Source organism: Rhinichthys klamathensis, unplaced genomic scaffold (assembly GCF_029890125.1).
Source record: "Rhinichthys klamathensis goyatoka isolate OS25496 unplaced genomic scaffold, OSU_Roscu_1.1 h1tg000115l_1, whole genome shotgun sequence".
Lineage (NCBI taxonomy): Eukaryota > Metazoa > Chordata > Actinopteri > Cypriniformes > Leuciscidae > Rhinichthys > Rhinichthys klamathensis.
This window is the reverse complement of record NW_026606652.1, coordinates 2,705,237-2,730,369: the sequence shown is the minus strand read 5'-3', so window position 1 is coordinate 2,730,369 and position 25,133 is coordinate 2,705,237. Positions and strand designations below refer to the sequence as shown.

The 25,133-nt window shown below is 38.6% G+C and overlaps 1 protein-coding gene across 1 annotated transcript in view; it reads left to right on the top strand.

The window, feature by feature from the left end:
- The first annotated feature begins 2,593 nt into the window (after positions 1–2,593).
- jag1b (jagged canonical Notch ligand 1b) overlaps positions 2,594–25,133 on the top strand; it is a 35,738-nt gene continuing 13,198 nt past the window's right edge. Inside the window, exons 1-10 of the mRNA XM_056255013.1 lie at positions 2,594–2,929; positions 3,224–3,526; positions 13,775–13,832; positions 17,343–17,594; positions 18,571–18,631; positions 21,191–21,321; positions 21,406–21,525; positions 24,579–24,692; positions 24,784–24,897; positions 24,982–25,095. Of these exons, the coding sequence (XP_056110988.1) occupies positions 2,858–2,929; positions 3,224–3,526; positions 13,775–13,832; positions 17,343–17,594; positions 18,571–18,631; positions 21,191–21,321; positions 21,406–21,525; positions 24,579–24,692; positions 24,784–24,897; positions 24,982–25,095 (1,339 nt within the window). The 5' untranslated portion in view covers positions 2,594–2,857. The remainder of the gene's footprint in view (positions 2,930–3,223; positions 3,527–13,774; positions 13,833–17,342; positions 17,595–18,570; positions 18,632–21,190; positions 21,322–21,405; positions 21,526–24,578; positions 24,693–24,783; positions 24,898–24,981; positions 25,096–25,133) is intronic.

Sequence of the window (25,133 nt, the reverse complement as noted above, 5' to 3'; positions counted from 1 at the left end):
GTGAACTGTAATATGAGAGGTGGCAACAAGCTTAAGTAATTGGATTTGTATATGGTACTGAGTGTCAGACAATAGATAGTCATCTCTGCAACAGCCATCTGACCCTTTGTTCCTGGTTTCAGGCGTGATTTAGAGGCCCATAACTGCCTGGTTTGATCCCAGTCAAGGATGAAAAAGGGGGCGAGCAGGCAGAGTGGGACCGGAAAAGTCTAGTTCAATCTGATGACCCGTACACATCTCGGGTCTCCAGTCGAATTTGGGCTCCCCAAAGGTTTGCGGCTCACTTGTGTGGTCATTACTCAAATCACATTAGCCTTGGGGCAGTTTTACAAACACAGGTTCTAGCCTGTGGATATGCTGATATGAAAAAAGTCATAAAAAAACACAGGAACACCTCATTTATTTATATAACTGTTATATTTATATGATATATTTTTACAAAAATAAACATAACACAATTGTCAGCAAAAATCCGGATACAATACGAATTCTAAACTTCAACTTCAGAAACTTCAGCTTCGACAACTTTGGATGATACAATACCAGAGTGAACATGATATGCTCTATAATCTATGACTATTATTACTAATCTATAGTTGCTTTTAAGCACCATCCAAAGTGGCAGGTCAGGACTCTCTAACAAAGGTAGTGGTTTAAATCCCACAAACCTGTCTGATTTTCAAAAGAAGGGCTTTGGCATCCCAGATGAAATGTGAATGTGGATATCAAAATGGGCGAAACCCTTTGAGGGGAAAGCGCTCAAGTTTTGAGGTCTAAATCGTCTAATTAACCCTTATTACACAGAGTGGCTATTTGAATGCAGTGAGTAACTCGAGACCTCTCTTGGGGGTCAGAATGTTTTAAAGGCACAGTGGCCGGTACAAAAGGTCCAGCGCACCTTTAATCTTGAACCTCACCGACAGGAAATATCAGCCTGGCATCTTGCCCTCAACTTGCTATGGATCTCCTTTATGTGGCCACACACATTAGTGAGGGCTGTGATTCTGCTGTCATTAAAAAAATGAAGGTGAAGAGACTCAATGGTGAAAAGAAAAAAGAAAAAACTCTTTAGCCAAAACAGAAGCAGGGCTATTTGTTTGACTGACCACTGTCAGACAAGCAGAGTGTCTGGCAACACTACATTTTATAAACATCACATTTAAGCCCACGCCAGTGATTCTATTAAGGATTAATGTTAACATATATTTTTGTAAAAAGCTTGTATTTCCTTTTATTTTGTTTCCTTTCTGTGGTATTGCTTACTCTACACAGAGAGAGACCCTCACCCGTCTTTCAGCATCAAGATTAATAGACTCACAACACTGTGACTAAAAAGCCATTTGATTGACATGTAGAAATGCACTTTTCCTACTGGGGTTGCTTATCAGTAGCTTTCATTCCACAATCCTGCCTGTTTCACATACTACAGCGGTTGTAAAATGATGTGGTGAAATAACCCACTAGTTACTGATTACCTATGTCTCACGCATGTGACTGTTTGCTCTAAGGTCTGTGGTATGACCTGTAGCATGACCTGTAATGTTAGAGAAAAATCTACAAGAATATGGCAGATTGGCTACTCAAGCCTTGATTTGCTTTATATAACCTGTCTGCAATGTTCTGTATTCAAATAGCTTTACAGATTTGCCCCATGCCCACAAGAGGGCAGCAAGCACTATGGGGGCAATTAACTCAAGCTTACTGTATGTGGATCTATGCACACACGCCATGCATGCCTCAGGGATGTCTAACTCACAGAGGCATCAAATGCTATGGTCATTGAAAGAGTCTATTAAAATACTGAATGTTGACATTATGAGGTGAATGACCCTTTTTGTGTCAATATTACTACACTGATAATAACTTGTATTACTTTCTGAGTTTCTAAATGAGCGTTCCATAATTCTGAAAAACAGCAGGCCTATCTGTGACCTCTGTCAGCAAGACCTCTTTTTTAGATGCTGATGCATTTATTGTTATTGCTATAAAAGATATTGATCCACAGAAATAGACAGGCAGACAGATGGATAGATAAATATTAGACAGACAGACAGACAGACAGACAGACAGACAGACAGACAGACAGACAGATAGATAGATAGATAGATAGATAGATAGATAGATAGATAGATAGATAGATAGATAGATAGATAGATAGATAGATAGATAGATAGATAGACTTTTTTACAGTTACATTTATAAAGAATGCATTGCCTGAATATAAAACTTTTATCTTCATTAATAAGATATCTCGGGTTTTTATAACATTTTACAGTACAATTGTATAGGCTATGCAATTTAAAATATTTTTCGCCATAAATGGTATATATGTTAAGTAGGCCTATGTATGTAGTAGCCTATGTAGTTAAGTATGTATGATGTAGTACATTAATAGTATTTTGCATTCCTTTCCCTTTTAAAAGTTTTTGCAGTGTAAGAACATGCGGTTAGCCCTCTGTAAGTCTCACAGATAAACCCGTCATCACGGGGCTGGGGGACACGGGCGGGGCTTTCCTACAAGCCACACCCTTTAACTTTTGAATATTAAAATTACGCATGCGTTTGCCACCCCCATCAACTGAACTTGGAGTATTGAATGCGCAGTCAGTCAGTCGCGGACAAACGCTCTCATGGCTTCTGTGTAATGTATACCCGCCGCTGAGAGAGAGAAGCAGAATAAGAAAGATAAGAATTTCAGATACGCTTGGATAATAGGAGGCACTTTCCTACACATTGGAAATTAGTCTTCTGAAAGAAATAAAGTTGTTCTCCACCCGTGCATGTTAAATCGCGGAGTACATTAGAGCCGTGAGGCGGCTAGAACTTCTGAGTCTCAACGCAACACCAACAAGAAGGCATGATTGTGCGACGGAGTTCAGTATTTTCTGCTTTTTACCTTCATGCCTTTTTGTTATGCTTGCCGACGAAGGTGAGTCCGTTTTAAATCATTTTTAAATAATCTATATTTGCGTTATGTAGGATATATCTAAAGTTATATATTTAGTAAATAGTGTGCTATTGTATGTCTATCGTAGCCTATGTCTGATAAAAAAAAACAAAAAAAAACTTGTTTGGACCCGCAGCACAAAAGTTCAGTATTTTTCAATTTGACATTGACAGATTGGCAGACACTTTGCAAAGAGTTTTTGCTGTTGTATAAAACGAGACAAATTTGATCTCACTGTACGTTATACATGGATTTAAAGTTTGTTCTGCTCAACAGGTGTCTGACGCATCGGGGCACTTCGAGCTGGAAATCGTCTCGATGCAGAACGCGAACGGCGAGCTGCAGAACGGCTCGTGCTGTGGCGGCGCGAGGAACCCGGCGGATCGCAAATGCACGCGGGACGAATGTGATACATATTTTAAAGTTTGTCTGAAGGAATATCAATCGCGAGTTTCCGCGGCTGGGGCTTGCAGTTTCGGAACTGGATCTACGCCCGTTCTCGGTGGGAATAAATTTTCGACCAAGGGAACGCGGAGTGAAAAGTCAAGGATTGTTTTACCCTTCAGTTTTGCGTGGCCGGTGAGTAGACGTCCCTTCTTTCTCATCTCATGGCGATTTCTGGTTTTAGACTAGCAAACTTAATGAAGTCATAGCGTGTTGATGACGCAACGTTGATTATACAGTACATCATAGCAATGTTTCGATCCACGTGTGCTGTTTCCCCTCGAGTTTATAGCTGCTCGTTTAGTCGTGTGCATGGGCACTGTAAACAACAACAACAACAACAACCCTCTAAAATAGATAACTAAGTTTAATCACTGCATTGCATTTTCAAGGGTGGTGCCTAAGTTCATCACACTATTTGAATATTACTGATAAAGACAGTCGAGTTGAATGTTAAACTACAATTTAAATGTTAAATAAATGAAAACAAAGATGTTTTGGGTTATAAAACAGTTATAAATGTCTTGATTAGCACTTGTTGACAGTGGCTTGCAGTAAATTCACTCCTCATGATGATGATCATCATCAGTGGCTCCTAAATGTTGTTTCTGGCAGTCAGCTAACTTGGTAAATAAATATGTAAAATAAACAGTTATCTTGCACCTACTCAACCTCTTAACTTGTGTCACTGCATTAGAATGCAAATAAAAGAAGATTTGTTTGGTGTGAAGCACATGATCTAAAGCTCCAGGAGAGATTTACCAATGTTTGTCTTGCAGCTCTAAAGAATTTATGAGTTGACCATGGTAGTCATCTGTTGAAGGGGCTTTTATAACCTGTGTTATCAAGCTAGTCTAATCTGAAGGTGATTTGCAGTAAACCTATGTGTTACGATATGCACCAGTATAATAGAACCCCTACTGTAGTATGTAGTGTGATGTCTGCCAATGAAAGGGTCACATAGGCCGTATCAACTAAAAAATTGTGGGCCTGTGGACCCCTGGGGGTCCCTGATCTTACTCCAGGGGGCCAATGGAGAATGTAAGGTAGATAAAACAGAGAACTCGGACAATTCTAACTATATTATAATGATCTGTTAACCATTAAATAATGCATGTCTGAGAAAATCTAGCTATTTTTATAGTGAGGGTCACAAGGTTGGCTGAGAGTCTGGTTGGGGATTGTAAAATTTGAAAACCTTGGAGTAGTGTGACCTTAAACTGCTTATTTTGGTAACAATACCTTAGTTGGAGTTATTTTAGTGGTATTAATCTATATAGTTTTTCAGTAATGCCCACTCAGAAATAGCTTACGGAGATATTCACATGGTTCCCACGGTCCTGGAAAACATGAACATGTCAGGGAATAGGTTTTGGAGGCCTGTAAAAGTTATGTAAATGAGTCAGATCTTAAAAGTCTTGGAACAGTTGTGAAAATACACTGTTCAGAAAGTGTGGGAACCTTGTATTCATGTTCATTTCTCAGGAGCTTTTGACTGTGGGGACGTTGAACTGTCCTTTTCGCACGTTCTGTTGGCGTGTGCTCTTGTGCACCTGCTCGCTTGATGATGTCATTGTGGATACATTCTCAGCGGGGTCAAAATGATAAAAAAAAAAAATCAAAGGACAAACTGTCGGTCTGACAAAGCGAACGTGTCCCTGTTTGAACTGTTCGCCCAGTGAGCTGCCCACCTGTCCAGTATGTGAACTAGACGGCCAATGGGAATGTGTTGATCATATAACACTTCAGCTATTTTTGTGATGTGCACTTCTAAAGCATACTGCAAATGGTTTCTTTTAATCATCCAAATTATGATTAAATCTAAAATGACGTTATAGCACACTTCAGTCGGTCACTAATTATTTTTTCGGTTGGCAGTTGGGGGGATAGTTGAAGTTTAGGCTTTGTGTCAGTCACGGCTGACTGGAGACTAGGTATGGCACCTTTTAACTTTGCAACCCTTGGTAATTACTCTCAGCAAGTTCCCAGACACAACAGCCAAATCTCGTCGCCAAACGTTAAATGTTTCATTTACAGGAATGCCACCCATTTATTTCGCACCTTTTACTGCATTTGATTGCCCTGTGCTTTTAGTTTTAGAGAGGGGTATAGAGAGTAAAAGAGAGCGAGGGTTTTAGGGATGGCCCACCCAGACAGAGCCAGCTTCAGCGAACATGAAACAGGGGGTGACAATAGCCGGGCCAAACTGGCTACAGGGAGGATTACTGTGCATAATGGAGCCCGTCCAGGAATAATGCCGGTCCAGGGCAAGCAACAGGAAGCTGCGCTCGACTCAGCAGTGATGAGATCGGCTCCTAGACAAACCCGCCCCAACCCTGACCTTACTTCTCATACTGGCCGTTTCAGCAAATTACAGCGCTGCTCTCTGGCCCCGTGGCCCTGAATGCACCTGGGGGCCTGTCTGCTCAGCATGAGCCAAACAACTGGTTCACCAACAAATTGGATAATTCCTTTTTTCCTGTCCCATCTTCCAATCGTTTTAATGGTCTGTGAACCAGTTCCCTTTCCCAAAAGCCAAACTAGTATTTATGTGTGTATTTAATGCATGTCCATTTCAAAGTAAATACAAAAGCAATCCAAACCACATTTTAAAGTTTCATTTTGCTTTTCTGAGTGCGTTTTCTGATCGGATTCTCTCAATTTGTCTTATGCCAGTGTACTGTGAAAGATGATTTATCAAATTTAAAACAAAGATTATTGGTGTGTTTTACAAGAAAATACTATTTTAGTCTTTATACTTCAAAATGTCTCATTTAATTCAATGCACTACTTGCCGATTCTGTGTAATTATGAGTGAAAATTGTTTCTACACCATTTTTTTGGTGTGTGTGTGGGAAAGGATTGGTGTGAGAATAAAAATGCAGGTGAACCATCCGAAAGCCTGAGGGAAAGCACTACCGACAGCTATGGGATAATGACATGTTTGCTTTATATATTCCCCTCTGATGTGGCACATCACTCAAGCCATAGAGTGTGGAAATGCATCGTTTGTCTTTTTTCTCGCCCTTGTTAAGGTCTTCAATGAGGTATTGTTAGGCCATTGTAAAGTAGTGGATTACTGTGCTTCTTATGTTCTGTTTAGCTAACTTTACTCAAACACCTCGCACATGACTTACTCGGTTCAGACTCATGATGTTACCCGGGAACATTTTGTTTTATTGAGATATCTAGTCTTAAATACTCACCTTTCGAACTAGATATCTGACAGCTGATGTGCCGTTTGATCTGATTCTCTTCTCAGTCCCTGCCTGTGATCACCTTCGTGAGTGACAGGAGATTAGATGGCTGCCAGTAGCGCTTGTGTGCGCACAGGTGACTGACAGACCTGTTATCAGGGAAGCCTGTCTCATTTTCCACACCAGAGAGAGCAGTGAAAGATTGCTAAAAGCTTTCCCTGCGTGCCCCCCTTATCTCTGACCACCACTCCTGATAGTAATCTCCTGAAAAAAAAAGTCTTCCTTCTGTGATTGCACCTTCCGAGAGGCAAAAAAGGGTGTCTACCTTCTTGGTCATAATGTAGTTGTCCGACCTGCTAATGTAAACCCTGTTGACTTTGATTGATTTGAATCTGGCGGAGTATATCCGGAGCCTTTGTTGAGACCATTTGACACACTCTCCACGTCAGCCTCTCCTTATTAACAATCACACTTTTACCAGCGGAGACATCACTCGACAGATTCCCACAGCAAGTGGGTGTGATAAAAGCAACAACAACAACAAAAAAAACGCACAATACTAGGAGCCTCAGCCATTTGTGGAAGCCAAAAACATCAAATATCAGAGATCAGGTGGGTTGGGAGTTAGTGTAGACCTTTATCAGATGTAGGCCCAGAGTGATAAGACAAATACAATGTAAAGTTTGGGAGACTGGTGCCGGGGATAGTTAGACTTCAACGATGACACTGAGGTCAGTGACGAGCATGGGAAAAATGAACCTGGCGGCAGCAGGCATTTAGAGCTGATAACCATATTGTGAGTTATGGAGTGATATCCATTGCGGCCCCTTACCCTTCTTCTGACCCCACAACTGCACTCTTGCTATATGTGATGGTTTTTCATTAATTTAGCCTGTTTATTTCGTAATTACTCCCATTTTGTCTCTTATTTTTGATGCTGTGGCATCAGCAGCCAATGAGCTTGCAGCTTCAACATTCAAATACTTGGCATTGTTTAAACCCTCCACCTTCCCCAGCTCCACCTGTATAGATCTGCAGTGGGGGTTATTTCATGTATGTAACATGTCTTACATGCTCACAGCAGCATGTCTGTGAATGTATTGGCAGTAGCAAGTCCCTGTACTTGCAGAGTCTATTCAGCCAAGACCAAATAGATTAACATTGCCACATCCATTACCATGCCAATCTCTCAGAGAGTTGTCATGACAGAACTACATATAGACAGGTAAAACAATCACCTAGGTTACTAAGTCCATAACTTTTTTTAGTCACTGTGATGTTTCCCCTGGTCTTATGGGAGGTTGTGCTAGCTCATGCCCGGACATGTCCGTAATATACAGCAGCGGGCACTTGAAAGGACAGGGCAGTTGAAATCAATGAGCTGTGCGCTTGGTATACATAAACTGGCAAGATTTGACAATTTAATGGGGGCTGTGAATCAACAGCATGTTTGTGTTCACAATGCGTTCAAGTATGGAGAAGGATAGGAAGGACAAGGTGTATCTCAACAGCTTGCAGAGGTGACACCGCTTGCATCAAATAAACTGATATTTGCACATAAACATGGCAACTGACTGTAAAAGATTTGTGATGGCTGAGTAGTTGGTTAGAGAGTTTGAGTACTTATTTTTGGTATTGGGTATTTGGTATTTTTAATGCTGGTTCTTTAATTTGTTAACATTTGTAGATGGTCAACAGCAATGCATTCGTCAACATGAAGCACGAGTAGATTAACCTCAGTTGAGGGATGCCACCTTTAGCCTCAGATAAAAATACTACAATTCTTTTAGAGCTCCTTGGATTCAAGTTATTTTCATCATCCAGTTGAAAAATGGCACTCCTTGCGCACATGTGAGTTATTGCAGGCGCACAATCAACACATATTATCCGGTGGCATACCGGCATAATTTTTCATATCAGGCCGATGATTACATTTTAAGTCTTTATTGGTCGATTCTGATGACGTTACTAAAATATCATGAATCCCTAATCAGCACCATAATGGTTGTGTGACAGTGATATTAGATATTTAATGATATTAAGATATTCAATTGTTAGTTTTACTGTTTAGTTTTACATTTAGATGTGTAAATTCATTTATAGCATTTAAAATGATTGATTTCAGCTTTTAGTGTTTCATTTTTAAAATAGTATAGAATTTTAATATTATTGGACATTTATCAGTTATTGGCTACAATTTCGATAGCTATTGGCGCATCTCAAGTACCACTTGACATTTTCCACTTAAGGTGTTGCTTTGTTTTGGCGCGATGGTTATCTTTATATTCTTCAGGTCATCGAGATCATGACTCAGACTAATTTTAGCTCTTTGTACAGTGAGTTGGTTTGTTTCAATGGTCTGGCGTGAGGAACTCTGGGTCCGTCGTTGCTGCAAATGGACAGTGAGAACCTAGGTGATGTTGGAAATTCCGTGGTGCCTCGTCAAGAGTACGAGAGTGTGAATCTGACAAGTGGGTGCCAGAAAAGAGACGCTTCGATTCTGGCACAGACACGTTCACACACACGCTCGTTTTCTCTCATATACTTCTGGGGTTTTTTTTCGTTCAACTTCTAACACTGAAATCTAGATATGGACGCACATTTTATTCTCTCAGGCGGAGTAATCTCTCTCTCCGTGACTCTTGTTACCTGATATCGGTGAGAGCCATGATGACCTTAAGTCAGACAAAGCGTTTCAGAAGTGCTGAAATGTAGCCAAGCCCTCCAGAGATCTCGGCCTGCATTGGAGTCATGCTAAAAGCAGCGCACCCCCCGCAACTCCCTCAGATCCTCACTCCGCATTCCTCTCCGTGGGGAAAAAGAGGAACAAAACGCAGCACACAAAAGACCTGAAAGAGAGAAGTGAAAGGGGATTTTGGTGGGTTTTTCAAAGAAAAAAAGTCAACCTGCTATTTTCTTCTCCTTCTCGTAACTCTTTCTGTCAGATATGTGAGATAATTATGCAAAATGGACATTAGTGGGAATGTGTTAGTATGTATGCCCTTTACTGTAAAGCATTATGTAGAAGAAATAACACAAATATGTACATATTTTTTTATATTTTTTATATATCTACCAGTCTATAATACCTGGATAAAACCATTCCTTTTGCTCAACCGGTACAGAAAAGAAGCCTACAATTTGAATTTGCACTCAGATCTGCATGCATACATTAGCCAATAACCTTGAACCATATATGTAATTTGACTAATCACATGGTCTCTCTCTGCGACCGGCTGAAAAATACATCACCATGACATTGCTGATTTGCTGATGGCACCACAAAAACATGCACAGTTCCAAACCGTTCACTAGCTAATTATCCTGCTAATGGTGTAGTTACGGCATCTACCAGTAGGGGGTCACTTGGTCGTGATAGCCAGCTAAACCTTGACCCTTTTGGGTAAAACCATGGTATTCTTGGGGTACCATGTAAATAATGTAGTACATGAATACAACAGTCATTCAGCATCATGGTATATATTTAAGAACTATGATGTCTCCATCCAATTCCATCGATGTGTTTCCCAAGCATTATAAATTCATAATAGAATAGATGTTTTCTATTCTAACAGTTTGTCAGTCTGCAAATGAAACGGCTGCTTTGCATAATAAAGTACTATGATTAGTAGGGCTTCTTTGAATGCACAAAATGTTGGACCTAATGTCCTTACAATGACCGCTGAACTGATGCCACATAACTGTCAGTGAGACTAACATGACCCAGTGATTCAACTCTACTAGATCCTCACACATAATAAACACACTTTAACGTCTGAGCTCTGTCATTTCTGGAAATTTCATTATTATCTAAGAGAAAAAATCAGAATGAAAAGAAACAGCCTGATGCTGCAATGTTCAAGAACAACGACAAGCCTAAATCTGTTCGATCTGTTGTTGTTGTTGTTTTAACTATTGCTTGGTTTTAATTTCCATTTTTCATTAAGAAATTAGTTTATTAAATAATGTTCTAAAGTGTCACTGCACTATAAAAATTATGGTTTGTTTACACGACAGCAATGTCAGAACGATCCCCGTTCACACTGATCCGTGAAAACGACTAAGAACGCTGTATTATTCATGCCAGGCCAGTAGTTGGCGTAGTCACTTTGTAAAGAAACACTTTGCGCCTATAGATTGAACACATAATACGCATGCGCAATGCGCATGACGTCACCGGTTTCACAAATTCACTGAGATGATAACATTGTTTTCAAAAACGTGCACTTTAACCCTCTGGGGACCAAGAACGCGCCCGCGCGTTTTGCTGTTTTTTTTTCACATAGCAGCAACATAGACTTAAAATACTCCGTCATTTATGGTCATATAAATAAAATCAATACATGATTATAAACTATAGAGGGTCTTCTTTTTTTGTGTACACTCACATTAACATCAAAACCTTGTGTTTTTTTAAAAATAAATAAAATAAACAGGGCGCGCTTTCAGCTCACTCTGTCTCCGCAAAAATCTTTCTGAAACATGTCTTGAAAATGAACGGAAACTCCGCTAATACTTATCACACAAACATGAAACATACGTCTAAAGAACGCTTTAAATTTCTACTTTTAAATAAAACAATTCACATTTAAAACAAATATTCTCCTGCAATGTAATCTGTCAAAAACTAAAGAGAAGTACAGTTTCTCCTGTCTCAGCTCATTATGGTTAATTTGTTCACACCCACTCGCAGAGCGCGCTATTCATAAGATAATGTGTTGAGGCCATTTGCAAAATAGATAAACGCCCCCAGGCAAATGCTGTAAACACACAATATTTTTTGCGCGGCTATGAGGAATAATCCTGGGACATTTACCACAGAAGGGCTGGTTTATTTTCACTTCGAGGAGGAGCAACAGATTCAGCTGAGAAGTGTAAGTGTTTTGTGCTTTGTTCTAATCGCGATATAGAATAATGTTAGTGTCTGTAAACGGACAAATAGCATATCCTACTGTTTAAATGTGAATTATGTTTCTGTGTGTGTGTGTGTGTGTGTGAATGAATGAATGAACGCACAGATACGCACTGTTACAGACGAAATAAAAGAACATTTCTTTGACTAGTTTTGGATAAAGTTTTTCAAATCAAATAAGCATCAAATAAGCTTCAAAATAAAGACATCAAATAAGCTTATGTTTTGTCAATAAACTAATCAACTAAGATGTTTGTTCCAATGCAAGCTATATCAAAATAATGAATCCTCAACTTTGAAATATGTATGATCAAACTAAGACATTTATGGAAAAAGACTATTTTCTTTTCAAGATGTTTCCAACTCTAACTTTGAACTGAAATAAAACCATGTCTATATGGTGAAGGGTGTGTGATAGAAGTGTCCAGAGTATGCACCCTGTATTTTAAAGAAGAACATTTAAATATTTGCGATACATTATTCATTCACAAAGAATTCAGGGACATTATTCATTTCCCTAAAGGTTAGAGTTTTCCTCATTTTTTAAATTAAGGCATTAAGATTTTTTATTCCTCTTCTTAGTCAACTTTAGCATGGGCGTTTTCACTTATTCTAAGCAGTGTGTGTGTGTGTGTGTGTGTGTGTGTGTGTGTGTGTGTGTGTGTGTGTGTGTGTGTGTGTATACACTACCGTTCAAAAGTTTGGGGTCAGTGAGAATTTTATTTTTATTTTTTGGAGGAAAGAAATCAATACTTTTATTTATCAAGGAATAATTCATTTGATCGAAAGTGACAGTAAAGACATTTATAATGTTACAAAAGTCTTTTGAACTTCCTATTCATCAAAGAATCCTAAAAAACAAACAAAAAAACTGTACAACTGACAGACCAACAACTGTTTCAACATTGATAATAATAATAAATGTTTCTTGAGCATCAAATCCTCATATTATACTGATTTGTGAAGGATCATTTGACACTGAAGTCACTGACACTGGTGATGCTGAAAATTCAGCTTTGATCACAGGAATAAATTACACTTTACTATATATTCACACAGAAAACAGCTGATTTACACTGGAATAATATTTAATACTATAACCGATTTTTGTTGTATTTTTAATCAAATAAGCGCAGCCATGGTTAGCAGAAGAGAATTCTTTTAAAAGTATTTAAAATCGTACCGATCCCAAACTTTTGAACGGTAGTGTATATATAATTAAAAAGCAATTTTAACCAGAAACCAGTCCTTTGTTGTGTATCTTTGGATTATGTTGTGTTGTAAATAAATCCAAACAATCTAAAAGCCATTCTTTTTTAAATCTCCTCATTCTTTGTGCAAGGCTCCTCATAAGGGCCTGATAGCACCTAATAGGGCCATTATGGGGAGGGTCTTTGTCTTTCTCAGGTGTGAAATGCCACACATATTAATGAGAGATCACGCCTCCTCGCATAAAGCTTTCTCACACTAAACACGTCATACACATTATAAAAGACTTTATTGACTTATCTGAATGAGTAGTCAGGATGATTCTCACATAGTTTTGGAGCAAATATTCTAGGCTATGTGATACAATTTTCAAAAGTCTTGTGAATAAATAATCAATATGTGTTTTGTGGCCTTATTTCAGAAACTTTTATTTTTAAGTTTTTCAATAACCATGCATAAATAATATTCTCTCAAAAATACAAACATGTACATACATGTTGCTCAAATATTATGGTAGCCCTGTGTGTGCTAAATAGAGTGAATTTACACCGTTGCCATTAACATGTTTATAAATAACTGAAAAAAGCACAAATGTCAGTGCATGTCAAAACATCCCAAGGGCCTCAAAAAACCCTTGGTCCCCAGAGGGTTAAAACCCGTTTTCAAAAGTTTGCGTTTTCAGGCCCCCAAAACGCCTTTGTTGTGTAAATGAACGACCAAAAAGCATTAAAAGTTTTCTGTTTTTGGTTTGGTGTCGTGTTGTGTAAATTGAAAATTGGCCAAAACAAGGATGCTTGTTTGTCTATAAAGATCTATCTATAAAGATGGTGATATTGTATCTGACCAAAGTTTCAGGAGAGCACTGCCAGATAAGTTGAAGGTTGTGTTGTTCTTCTGATCTTTCACGGCACATTTCTCAGCGTGTCCCAATGGTCATATTTTGTCATTGGTGTTTATTGGTTACAAGTCAAGGTCCCTGACTAAAGCTCTGTTGATGTAAAATGATCTTTGATGTTTCTTTGTTTTGGTTTCATTGCTAACTGCATGTGTGTTTTTCTCTTGCAGAGGTCCTACACGTTGATAGTGGAGGCCTTGGACTTCAATAACGACACCGCCAGTGAAAGTGAGTAGCAGGACTTTTATACTCACTATCTGTTGCTCTTTTTGTTTTTGTTTGCCTGATTTATATTGTGTTGATTTCTTTGTGTTTGTTTTGTTTGTTTCTCTTTAATATTTTGTTTGTTTCTCTCTTTATTTTTTTGTTTGTTGCTTTGGGTATTTGTTTCTGTCTGTTTCATTTGTTTCTATTTTTGTTTTGTTTCTTTTTTCCTCTGTTTAAACTTCGGGAAAAAAATTTAACAAATTGAAGTTTTCCTGCCATTTCCGCTCATAGCTCGCTAGTCTTTAAACCAAATGTGCTGACAGGTGTGTGTGACAGGACAGGGAAGAGAGAAGAGGAAGACTGTGTGTGTGTGTGTGTCTGTGAGAAACATTGCTGAGGGGGCCTCATGCTTATGAAAATGTTTCCGAATACCTGATGACTAATGGCAGGTGTTGGCAGTCAAGGTCTCACGGCCTCTCTGTCACGGTGCATAGCTCAAGCGCAAGGTTATGTTTGCTATAACCTCTCTCTTCTTACACCTCAACAGGGCTTAACACTCCAGAAACAATCCCATTTAGACACTAAACTGAGTCTGGCGGAGTTCATTTGAATAGCTCTTCTGGGTTGTGTTACCATTAACTTTGATATAGCGACTTTCAGCTATGTCCAGATATCTTGAGTTCAAAGTGGTTGTTGCCGAAAAGCTTACATGTTGAAGTTGTGCTCTTGTCTTGTGTGTGTATCAGGTTATATACTGCATACGCTAATGGTTTCTCTGAGGCTGGAACCTGTCATTTTTTGTCTTTTCAAATACTTTGTATGTGCCCTGCTACAGTACGTTTTAGAGGTATTTGTTTCTGTTTATTTGGACTTTAAATCTTTGAATGAAATATTAGAATCTGGAAATCCCCAAATCTGCTGCCAATTCAGCCTCGCCTACATTTGAGATTTTGCTGTGTTTTGAGAAGGTATTGTAACTTCTTTAGTTTTATAAATATTGTAAAATAACTGATTTAGGCCAAAGTTTCACAGACAAGGCTTAAACCTAGTCCCAGACTAAAATGCATATTTTAGCTGTTTTGACTGAAAGCTGAAAGCAACTTGCACTGACATATCTTAAAATGTCTATATGTACACCAGTACTGTTTTTTTTAAGGCATGTTTATAAAAGCTACATAAATATCCCAAATGAACGCAGGCCTAATCCTGGCTTAATCTAAGCCCTGTCTGTGAAACTTGGCCTTAAAGTTGTACCAACTCAAACAGTAGAACATGGCGCTAGCAACGCTAAAGTCATACATCTGATGTACAGTATACATTACCTTGAATGCATTATAAGTTGCAAATGTGTCTTTGGGGCCGTTCACACAGAACACGTTTTTCCATTTCAATTACACTATGTAAACATGCAAGACGGCCGTGTATGACCATTGCGCTCGCGTTTTACGTCTTTTGCAGAATTTTTACTTTTGCATGCAGTCCCGTTCATCAATGTCAGTTCCAAAACAGTGGACCAATCATAAGACCTCGGAGGCGGGGCAAGTGTTGCGAACTTTTGTTTACAGTAGCAAGTTAGCATGGCAACTGTTTTAATGGACATTACTCCAGTCTTCAGTGTCATGCAGCCTAATATTTCAGAAATCATTCTAATATGCTGATTTGGTCCTCAAGGAAACATTTATTATTATCAATGTTGAAAACAGTTGTGCTGCTTAATATATTTGAAGATAAACCATGATACATTTTTTCCTGAATTCTTTGATGAAGATGATTCATGTGATTAGTCAAAAGTTCAAAAAAAACATGTAGGGCCTAATAGAAATCTTTTGTAGCGTTTTGTCTTTACTGTCACTTTTGATTAATTTAATGCTGAACAAAAGTTTCTTTAAAAAAAAAAACCTACTGACCACAAACTTTTGAACAGTAATGTATATAACCGTCCTTAGTAGAATACAGTAAGAAAAGACATTAGTTTTTTGATTTTTGCCTGAGAGCGCAGAGGATTTTTCTGTCAGTTTAATGTGACTTCCTCACCCCACAGTGAAGTGGATCAGGCTGCAGGTAGTAAAGACGTGACACTTGGCTCTGGCCACAGGGCTCAGGGCTCAGGGTGCAAGTGAAATGCCACAACGAGACTCTGCATTCCAAAGTCATATGAACTATAGGCCCACCTGGCCTCCATAATATCATCTCTTTTCACTTATTCTGCCTCTGGGAATGATAGTAAAATCCACCCATGATGCATACGTTTGCAGAGAAACTTTCTAGGTCTGAGAGGTGAACTTTAAAGATGTGTGTTTATGTGAAAGGGAGGAATAGACATTTCACAGTCCCTTGTCCTAGTCAGATTCGGGAGTGAAATAGTGAAAGACATAAGCTGTCAGTTTACCTCATCTTCTGTGGGTAGAAACAGCACTGCTGGGAATAGAGATGGGCGGTTCTGGTAGGAGAAATTTCACATCACTGTAACAATATAGATTAGTTCTTTTTTAAGAATTCAAGGATAAAATCTGTGTTTGTGTGTGTGTTTGATTGTGGTCAGAGAGTTTGAGGAAATACAGTTCAGTTTATTTAGTTTACTAGTATTAGCATTAATCTTTTCCAATAGATGCTAAATTTAGTGTTACTCTTTTAATCCAGGGGTTTTCAAACTTGATGCCAAGGATGACCCCAATGGACCCCCTTCCAAAAATATAAAAGCTGCTATATATTTTAAGACTCATTTAGAAATGTGGAACACATTTTTGCATTCTGAGTGAATGGCTCCTTACATTGAAAAATATTAGGTGTGATGGTATAAAGACAAAATGTTGAGTAAAAATTAAATAATTGGGATTACATTGCCATTGTTATAATTCCAAAATAAATTAAAATGTAACTAGAAAAGTTCAGACCAACTCAAAATGATTAATAACTTAACATTTATTTCTATAGTATAGTCCAACTTTTTTTCTCTCGGAAATTTTGCATGGGCCCTCTTGTGGCCCAGTTTGATCTTATTCACCCCTCTACATGGGTCCTACGGTGAATGTGAGTGTGTGTGTGTGAGAGAGAGAGAGAGAAAAAAAGAGAGAGAGAGAGAGAGCGACAGAGAGAGAGCAAGACAGTGTTTATTCACTGATGTCATGAGTGCTGGCTGCCAGTGGGATTACTTATTATTTTGCACAATGTAATTAATAGTAAATGTTTTCCTTCTGCTATATAAGACAAGAGGGGTCATTTAAGGCCAGCAATATCTATGAGCAACCATATATCAACATTGTAAAAAAAATTTTGCTGCAATAAACTTGGATGTTTAAGTCATTTCAACTTAAATTACATTAAACAGACTTTAAAAGGGGGAATCTTGCATAACTTAGAATATATTTTTAAAATTGCTTAACTTTTGGTGAGTTAAAGCAATGTAAAAACATATGTTGTCATAAATTATTGATCATATAATTGTTTACAGTGAAGATTATATTTTCCTGGTAATAGTGTGTGGTGTTGTTTTGTGAAGCCCTTTCTGACTTTCACACACTGACTGTTCAGGTGGAAAGCTGATCGAGAAAGCGTACCACTCTGGCATGATCAACCCAAATCGACAATGGCAAAGGCTAACCCATAACGGCCCTGTCGCCCAGTTTGAGTACCAGATCCGGGTAACCTGCGACGAACACTACTACGGCTTTGGATGCAACAAGTTCTGCCGGCCACGGGACGAGTTTTTTGGACATTACACCTGTGACCAGAATGGCAACAAGACCTGCCTGGAAGGCTGGACAGGTCCTGACTGCAATACAGGTGAGCAAGTAGACTTTGTTACTATATCCTGTTTCAAATACACATGGTTCCTTCCTATGGTCATGAAAAACCTGATTTAGGGAATTTTAAAATTGTGATTTTTAGACCTGGAAAAGTCATGGGCATTTCTATAGTGAATATACACTAAATTTAGAAAGTTTGTGGTCCTAATTTTTTAAAAATGTTTTTGAAAAAAGTATTTTATGCTAATCAAGGCTGCATTTATTTGATTAACAATACAGTAAAAACAGTAATATTGTGAAATATTATTACAATTTAAAATAACTGTTTTTGGCTTTAATATATTTGAAAATCGAATTTATTCCTGTGATAAAAAAGCTAAATTTTCAGCATAAATACACGGTCTTCAGTGTCTAATATGCTGATTTGTTGCTCAAGAAACATTTCTTCTTATTATTAGTAGTTTTTAAGGATTCTCTGATCCTTAATAAGAACAGCCTTATTTTGAACTATAAATATATAACAATGTCAAAGTCTCTCAATTTAATTAGTCTAATTACTATACTTTTTTTTTTACAATCATGAAGGCAGGAAAAGTGATATTTCATTGATTTGGGCATTCCTAAATACATAATTTGTTATAAACTGATAACTGATAAAAAAACTGATAATTTAATTAAATGGTTTGTAAATTGCGTTTCATGTCGCTGATTCTGATTTCTGTGTTAATTTCGTGATTTGAATGCTTTCAATTCAGACAGTTGCCATTTTAAGAGGCTGATGGGTGATGGTAGTTTGGAATAAGCTGTGAATGGAGAGTGCAGAACCCAAAGCCTGACGACAGGCCTCAATTTAGAGTAGGATTCAGTGAGCTGATCTGGGGTTTGAAAGATTCCCACCCCATACATTCCCAAAAGGTTTTCATGGGTGAAGAGGGGACATTGAGGCCCACGGTGTTATTTTACACAGCCCAAACTTACTGTTGTTCATCCGTTCCCTTTTCTCTGTTTTCCAGCTATCTGCAGACAAGGTTGCAGCACCGAACACGGATCCTGTAAGCAACCAGGTGGCTGCAAGTGAGTTATTTGCAAATGTATTCTTCATTCCTATTACATTTCCTGCAAGAAAGTACGTTTTACACTGTCAACGGGCGTATTTTGTCCTCAGCCTTACTCTTTAACATTTTGAGCAACAAGTCAAGCCTTGTTAAAGAGTGAAAGATGCAACTGTGCAAGCTTTGACCGCAACTAAAGGCTCATGGTTAAATCTTGTTAGAATCCATGTGTCCCGTTTGACCTGTCAGGGTCTGATAGCTCAAGCTCTGTTTCTGGTGCACAGACAATGAAAGCACAGATTACAGACATTCACCTACAAGTATTCCAACATGGCTGGGGTGGTGCCAATAAGGCCATGTTGTGGAGACAACTGAAGCACAAAGCTATTTATAGCTATTTAATGTTTTGCTTTTGTCTGGCAAGATGTCGAGGCCTTATCTACAAACCATAATCTGCCAAGTCGAACCTTTAATTGGCTTTTAAAATGCACTGCTTGTTTTACTAATGATGTATGAATTTGGCCACAGGGGAAGAGAAAGCGATGCATTGTGTGTGTTCACAGCTATAGCTCCCGAGTGCATCATAAATACTTTTTGTTCTCTTTTGAAACACTGATGCACATCAAAAATAACTCATAAACCAACTGGCGTGTCTTATTTGAATTAAAATAACACGGTGGTTTTATTCTACAATTTGTGTTGATTCCCTAGAGAACAGAATTGAGCAGTTTTTTCATCCTTTCATAGCCAAATTCTCGCTAAGGAGCTTTTTCCTTAAGTGTTGGTCTTGAGTAATGTTTTGCTTTTGTAATATGTACGATGTACAAAAAAATGCAGAAACGAGGCTATCCACAGTTATTTGCGTCGTCATGAAGGAATGCATCATGTGTAACCTATTTGTGTTGAGTAGGGCATCGAGTTAGTGAAAATTGAATTTCTTTCACAACAAACTGATCTTCTATTGCTTGGAGCAAGTCGTGGCAAGTTTTGGATTGAGATTTTTCTGGTTTTTCATTGGCTCGGTTTAGGTTTTTACTTGGGTCTGGTCAACAGCCTGACTTTGGTGATGTTTTGTTATGAAGTTCTTGTTTGTTTGACTAATTCTTGTCATCGTACCAGCTCTGAAAACATTCAAGATCAATGCTAGAAGTCTACAGAATTCAATGTATACTAAAACCTCAGCTCTTTGTTGCATTTGGCATGATTATATCCCAATACCTATTCATCTCTCACTGAAAGCTTGCCAGAAGACACAACCATGCAATTGTGCAACTGTTGTAACAAGAGCTCTTACTGTGCTATATTGGAACCGTCAAGGCCTACAGGGTGAAAATGTCTCTCAGCCATACAGATTTAACGTTTCTGCTTTATTATCATACAAAGGCACTTCTAAGAACTCCTGTTTTGTGAACGTTTCTCATAGTGAAATCTCGCACGTTTAAGAATAGTTGTCTTTAATCACAGAGAGAGGTTTCCTCAACCACCGTGTTTATTTTTACAGCTGAACTGCCGCCTCAGGCTAATTGTTTTCTTTTTTCCCTAGAGGGCAGTCTGTTTTCCTGCAGCTGAGCACTCAAGCGACTTACTATCTCATCTGAGTCCTTTAAGGAACAGGTTATCGCTTGGGCTGCTTAATTACTGCCATCTTAAAGGGGAAGTGTAGGGGAGAGTTATCTCTGAGCCGTTTTGGAGATGACTTTTAATTACAGGCTTAGAGATGTTCTGCGGCCGTAGCTCTGACTCTCTTTTTTTTTCATTTTCGGGCCAGAGAATGGCTACATGGGAACAGGCGTGAGAATGCAAAAAAAACTGCCATAAATACATAGTCTGCAAACACAATCCCCCACTCAGACTGTCCGAGCAGTTCTGGGGCCAAGTCGCTCCGCTTTTATTGAGACATAGTGTCCTTCCACAAGCTAATGTTAGTCTCTCTAAAAGACCCAGAGGAGTTTTAAAGCTGCTGTTTGTTGTTTGCATGGTTTGGCATTAAACAATCAGACAAGAAGTTGTCGGCGGTTCCCTTTTCCCCAGTGGACTGGAGCGAACCTTTAAAACGCAGTTTATGAAAGGGTAACCTTTCAGCATCGAATTCCCTGAAAAACTTAATCAAACATTTTTTCAAAGTACTTTGAGTAAATGATGGCAAATTATATACTTCAGAAAATCACCACATGTTGTTTTTGTGTGGTGTTGCCTTAATAACAGAACGCACTTCTTTACCCCGACGCCTTTTGAGAACATGAGAGAATTGGAAAAGCAAACTCTTTCTAAAAAGAGGTGTTGGTGAATATCATTACAATTTTTCAGAGGAAACAAGAACATTTTCTGCTCTGTTTATCAAAATAACATGTCATTAAAGTAATATTGTTTAGAAAATAGTTTTGTACTGTTAATCTTGTCGTGAAATTACTGACGACTTGTTATTAATTTTGTCCATTATAACTTATATCTCATTCGAATGCATATTATCCACAACATGAACGTAAACTTAAAGTAAATGCACAGGTACTGTATATATACTGCCATTTGGTGACAGTTTCAGTTACAAAATCTTACCTTAGGGTATATTTGGTGCTTTCAGGTGTCTGTATGGCTGGCAGGGTCCGTACTGTGATAAGTGCATCCCTCACCCGGGCTGTGTACACGGGACCTGCGTTGAACCATGGCAGTGCCTCTGTGACACTAACTGGGGTGGACAACTCTGTGACAAAGGTAAGCACACGTTCATTTGATTTATTCTGACTCTGTTTTGCTTTCTAGCATTCATTACTAATACTGAATGTTCTTACCTCTCAGACCTAAACTACTGTGGAACGCACCAGCCGTGTCTGAACGGAGGAACCTGCAGCAATACAGGGCCTGACAAGTACCAGTGCTCTTGTGAAGACGGCTACTCTGGGGTCAACTGTGAACGAGGTGAGTCTGTCATGCTGTAGTGGTTCAGTTTGCAGATTCTGGACAAGAACGACCACATAGAAAGCAAAGATATGTCTGACTGACATGAAAAAGCCGGCAAATTGCATGTTGTTTTGTTTTTTTGTGCATTTTATTGGTGGATTTATCTAAAATAGTTGATATCACAATAATAAACCAATTGGAAATGGCGATTCTTGCCATTTTTTATGCAATATGCTTCAGTTAGTGAACAAACTGTTAGCAGTGCCGTCTAAGGCTGATACTGATTGTTTTGGGCAGCAAAAATGTCAGTATTGAGCTTTCTGAAGTATACTGTTTCTTTTTCTTTGGCCCTGTCCCAAATGGCACACTTCATATGCACTTACGATCATATGCACCGACCGTAGGGTGTCCCATTTGTCATTTTAGTTTTCATTTTAGGGGGTTTGTGAGCGTTCCCTTCGTGGTTTATATGCGTCCTCGATACGCACTTTTGACGAGCCCGCACTGAAGCGAGCTCCACAGCAGACGTCTACCCAGCAGTCAAAGCGGCATTACGTCATGAAAGTGCAGACTCGTAGGAAGACCGCGAGTGTTTAGGGTGACATTTGGAACGGGGCCTTTTTTTCATCATAGTTGTCATTTTCATTTCTACCAGTCCATTTGAAGGTCTCCCCTTTCGTATTATGTTTTTAAATATGGTGTGTTCGAAGTTTGTAATGCTTGTAAAAAGCTCTAAATGAATTTTGATTTGAATTTAGAGTTGGTTCTGGTCATTAGATTTAAGTTTCAGAGAAAAAGTTTAATTAAGAGTGTACTGTAGCAAAGCGTATAACACATTTTCTTTGTCATTCTATTGGAACTGAATAACTAAAGCATAAAATGTGATGTATAGGCTAGTGCACATTTTTTAAATATAATCAGAGAAAAATGTGCAAAAATTTACCTTTAGGGGTACAACAGCTTGTCACTCGGGCAGTGCCCTTAAAGTTATGACTTATCTACCCCTAAAAGATTCATACTAATACCTTATAGTAGTAACATAGTAACATGTAGTAACATGAACCAAACTGTACCATTAAGGTACTACTATGAACATTTTAGGGGTAAATAAGTTACAAAGTTGCCTCTTTGATGATACTACCCCTGTAACAAGCTGCTAAAGGTACAATTTAGTTTTTTTCCCCCTGAGAGTGTGTTCATTGTAGCAGTATTGCCCAAAAGATTTAACATCTTTCCCTGTTTATGACCCCGAAACATAATGACAGTGTAGCTGCTTGAAACCTAATACAGAGCAGTTTAGAGATGCAGTCTGAATTTGATCGTCTCATTTAATAAATCTTTATAATCATTATGCGCTGCTTTCGGTGTTTCTGTTGGCACGACTCACGAGTCCCTTTTATACACATTGCCATTTTGCTATTGACATCAATTCAAATTACAATGTCATTGTATTCTGGTATAACTGCAGATGGGAAAGAGTGTAGAGAGCCTTAAGGGGGATCAGATGATGTCAGAGCCTGGGCCTTAACTGTCTACAGTGTCAGGAAGTTAGCCCAGGTCTGCTAATCCTCTGTTATGATATGTCCTGCCAGTGGATCTCGTCTGTTTTGACAGTCAATGGTTGGATGGGTATAGTGATGAAATCTGCCAGATGGACCGTTATGGCTTTTTTTCCCCTCCCCATCCCCCTCTCGGATTCATATGATCCACATTCAAGCCTTTAGGGTGGTGACAACCTCCTGGGGCAATGTGAAGAAATCTTTCCTATCCAAACCATTGGAGGAATCGTTCAGTCTTGAGCAGGAAGATAAAAGATAAACTAACTTAAGTTAATGGGGTCAGTCATGTGACTACTGTGCAAAGGTCAGATCAACATGCTCTGGTCACTGTAGAGGTGGACTTGAGAGCACATTAGACTTATAGTTCACTCAAAAAGGAAATCTGTATCCATTTTCTTATTCTTATTTCATTATTTCTTCTTCATACTTATCCTATGCTCACCAAAGCTGCATTCATTTGTTTAAAAATACAGTAAAATAGAACATTTTTGAAATATTATTACAATTTAAAATAACGTATTTTAAATTTGAATACATTTTAAAATACATGCTCACATATTAAATGTACAGGGATGCAAACGTGTCACCTTTCTGCGAAATTTGCTGTTTTTAATCCAAAATAGGTCATTTGTGTAGATACAATGTGTTTTTAAATGTTTTATTTTATTTTATTTACGGTACCATTAGTACCAACTCAATTCTGTACCCGCTAAAATGCATATTTTTGTTTGCAGAGTTGGGCATTGTAGCCAATCACAGGCATGTCTGTTGAAAGCAATGGCCAATCAGTGGTGTTTACTGTTTACTGTAGGTTAGTCAGAATGCGCTCGGCATCGATTTAAAACACTGAAGGTTTACTGACTTCGACTGACGAGTTCTACATGATCACAGATCTTGTCATTATAACAGACAAAGTGTAGCCTAGATAAGATGTGAATAAGAGATCAATTGATTATAACAGGAGTTTTTGCGTGAGTGAGCGCAGTCTAAGTTCAAAGCAAAGAATGAAAAGAAGTATATTAGGAAAAGGAAATGGCGCGCTGCAGTTTTGTTGTCTACCGCTTTAAATGCTCAAGCTCTTTAAAGTCTGATTGGCTGTCATTATTTTTATCATTCATCAGCTGGAAAAAAAGCTGTGTGGTGTAGACTCTGCTAGTCTTTATTTAGAACGCTTTATCTTTATTGTTGTTGTTATAGTTACTGTTCTTGGTGTGAACGGGCCTTTACATGATTCTGCAGAAATCATTCTAATATGCTTATTTAGTGCTTAAGAAACCATTTATTATTATTATCAATGTTGAAAACAGTTGTGCTGCTTAATATTTTTGTGGAAACCTTTGATTCCTTGAATGAATAGAAAGCAAAATTCTTTACCCAAGAACCATTTAAAAACGTTCTTTCTTCTGTGATTATATTCTTTTTAATATAATGATCATATGTCTTCACAAAAGAGCTGTACGTGTTTGAAACTGCAGACCACAAACCAGTGAGACTATGTGCTTGCATTCACAGCTGAACACGCTTGTCTGTCCAACCCGTGTGGGAATGGAGGGACATGCAAGGAAACCAGTCAGGGTTACGAGTGTGTCTGTGCAGTCGGCTGGAGCGGCCCATCGTGCGAAATCAGTAAGGCGGCACACAAACACGCTTTTTACAGTAATCCAAACAGAAGATGCCAAACAACACTTGGTGTGTCTAACCTGCTCTGTTCTCATAGATGTGGACGACTGTACGCCCAACCCATGCAAACACGGAGGCACCTGTCAGGATTTGGTCAATGGCTTTAAATGTACCTGCCCTCTTCACTGGACCGGCAAAATGTGTCTGATTGGTGAGAGATTACATCGTTTAACTATATTTTTTTCCCCCAAACATGTGCATGATTATAACTTATTCACAAAATGTATTTTTAAAGATGCCAATGAATGTGAGGACAAGCCATGTGTGAATGCCAAGTCATGCCACAATCTGATTGGTGGATATTTCTGCGAGTGTCTCCCTGGCTGGACGGGTCAGAATTGTGACATAAGTGAGTATATCTATGTTTTTCTTTTTAGCTCTGCTTGT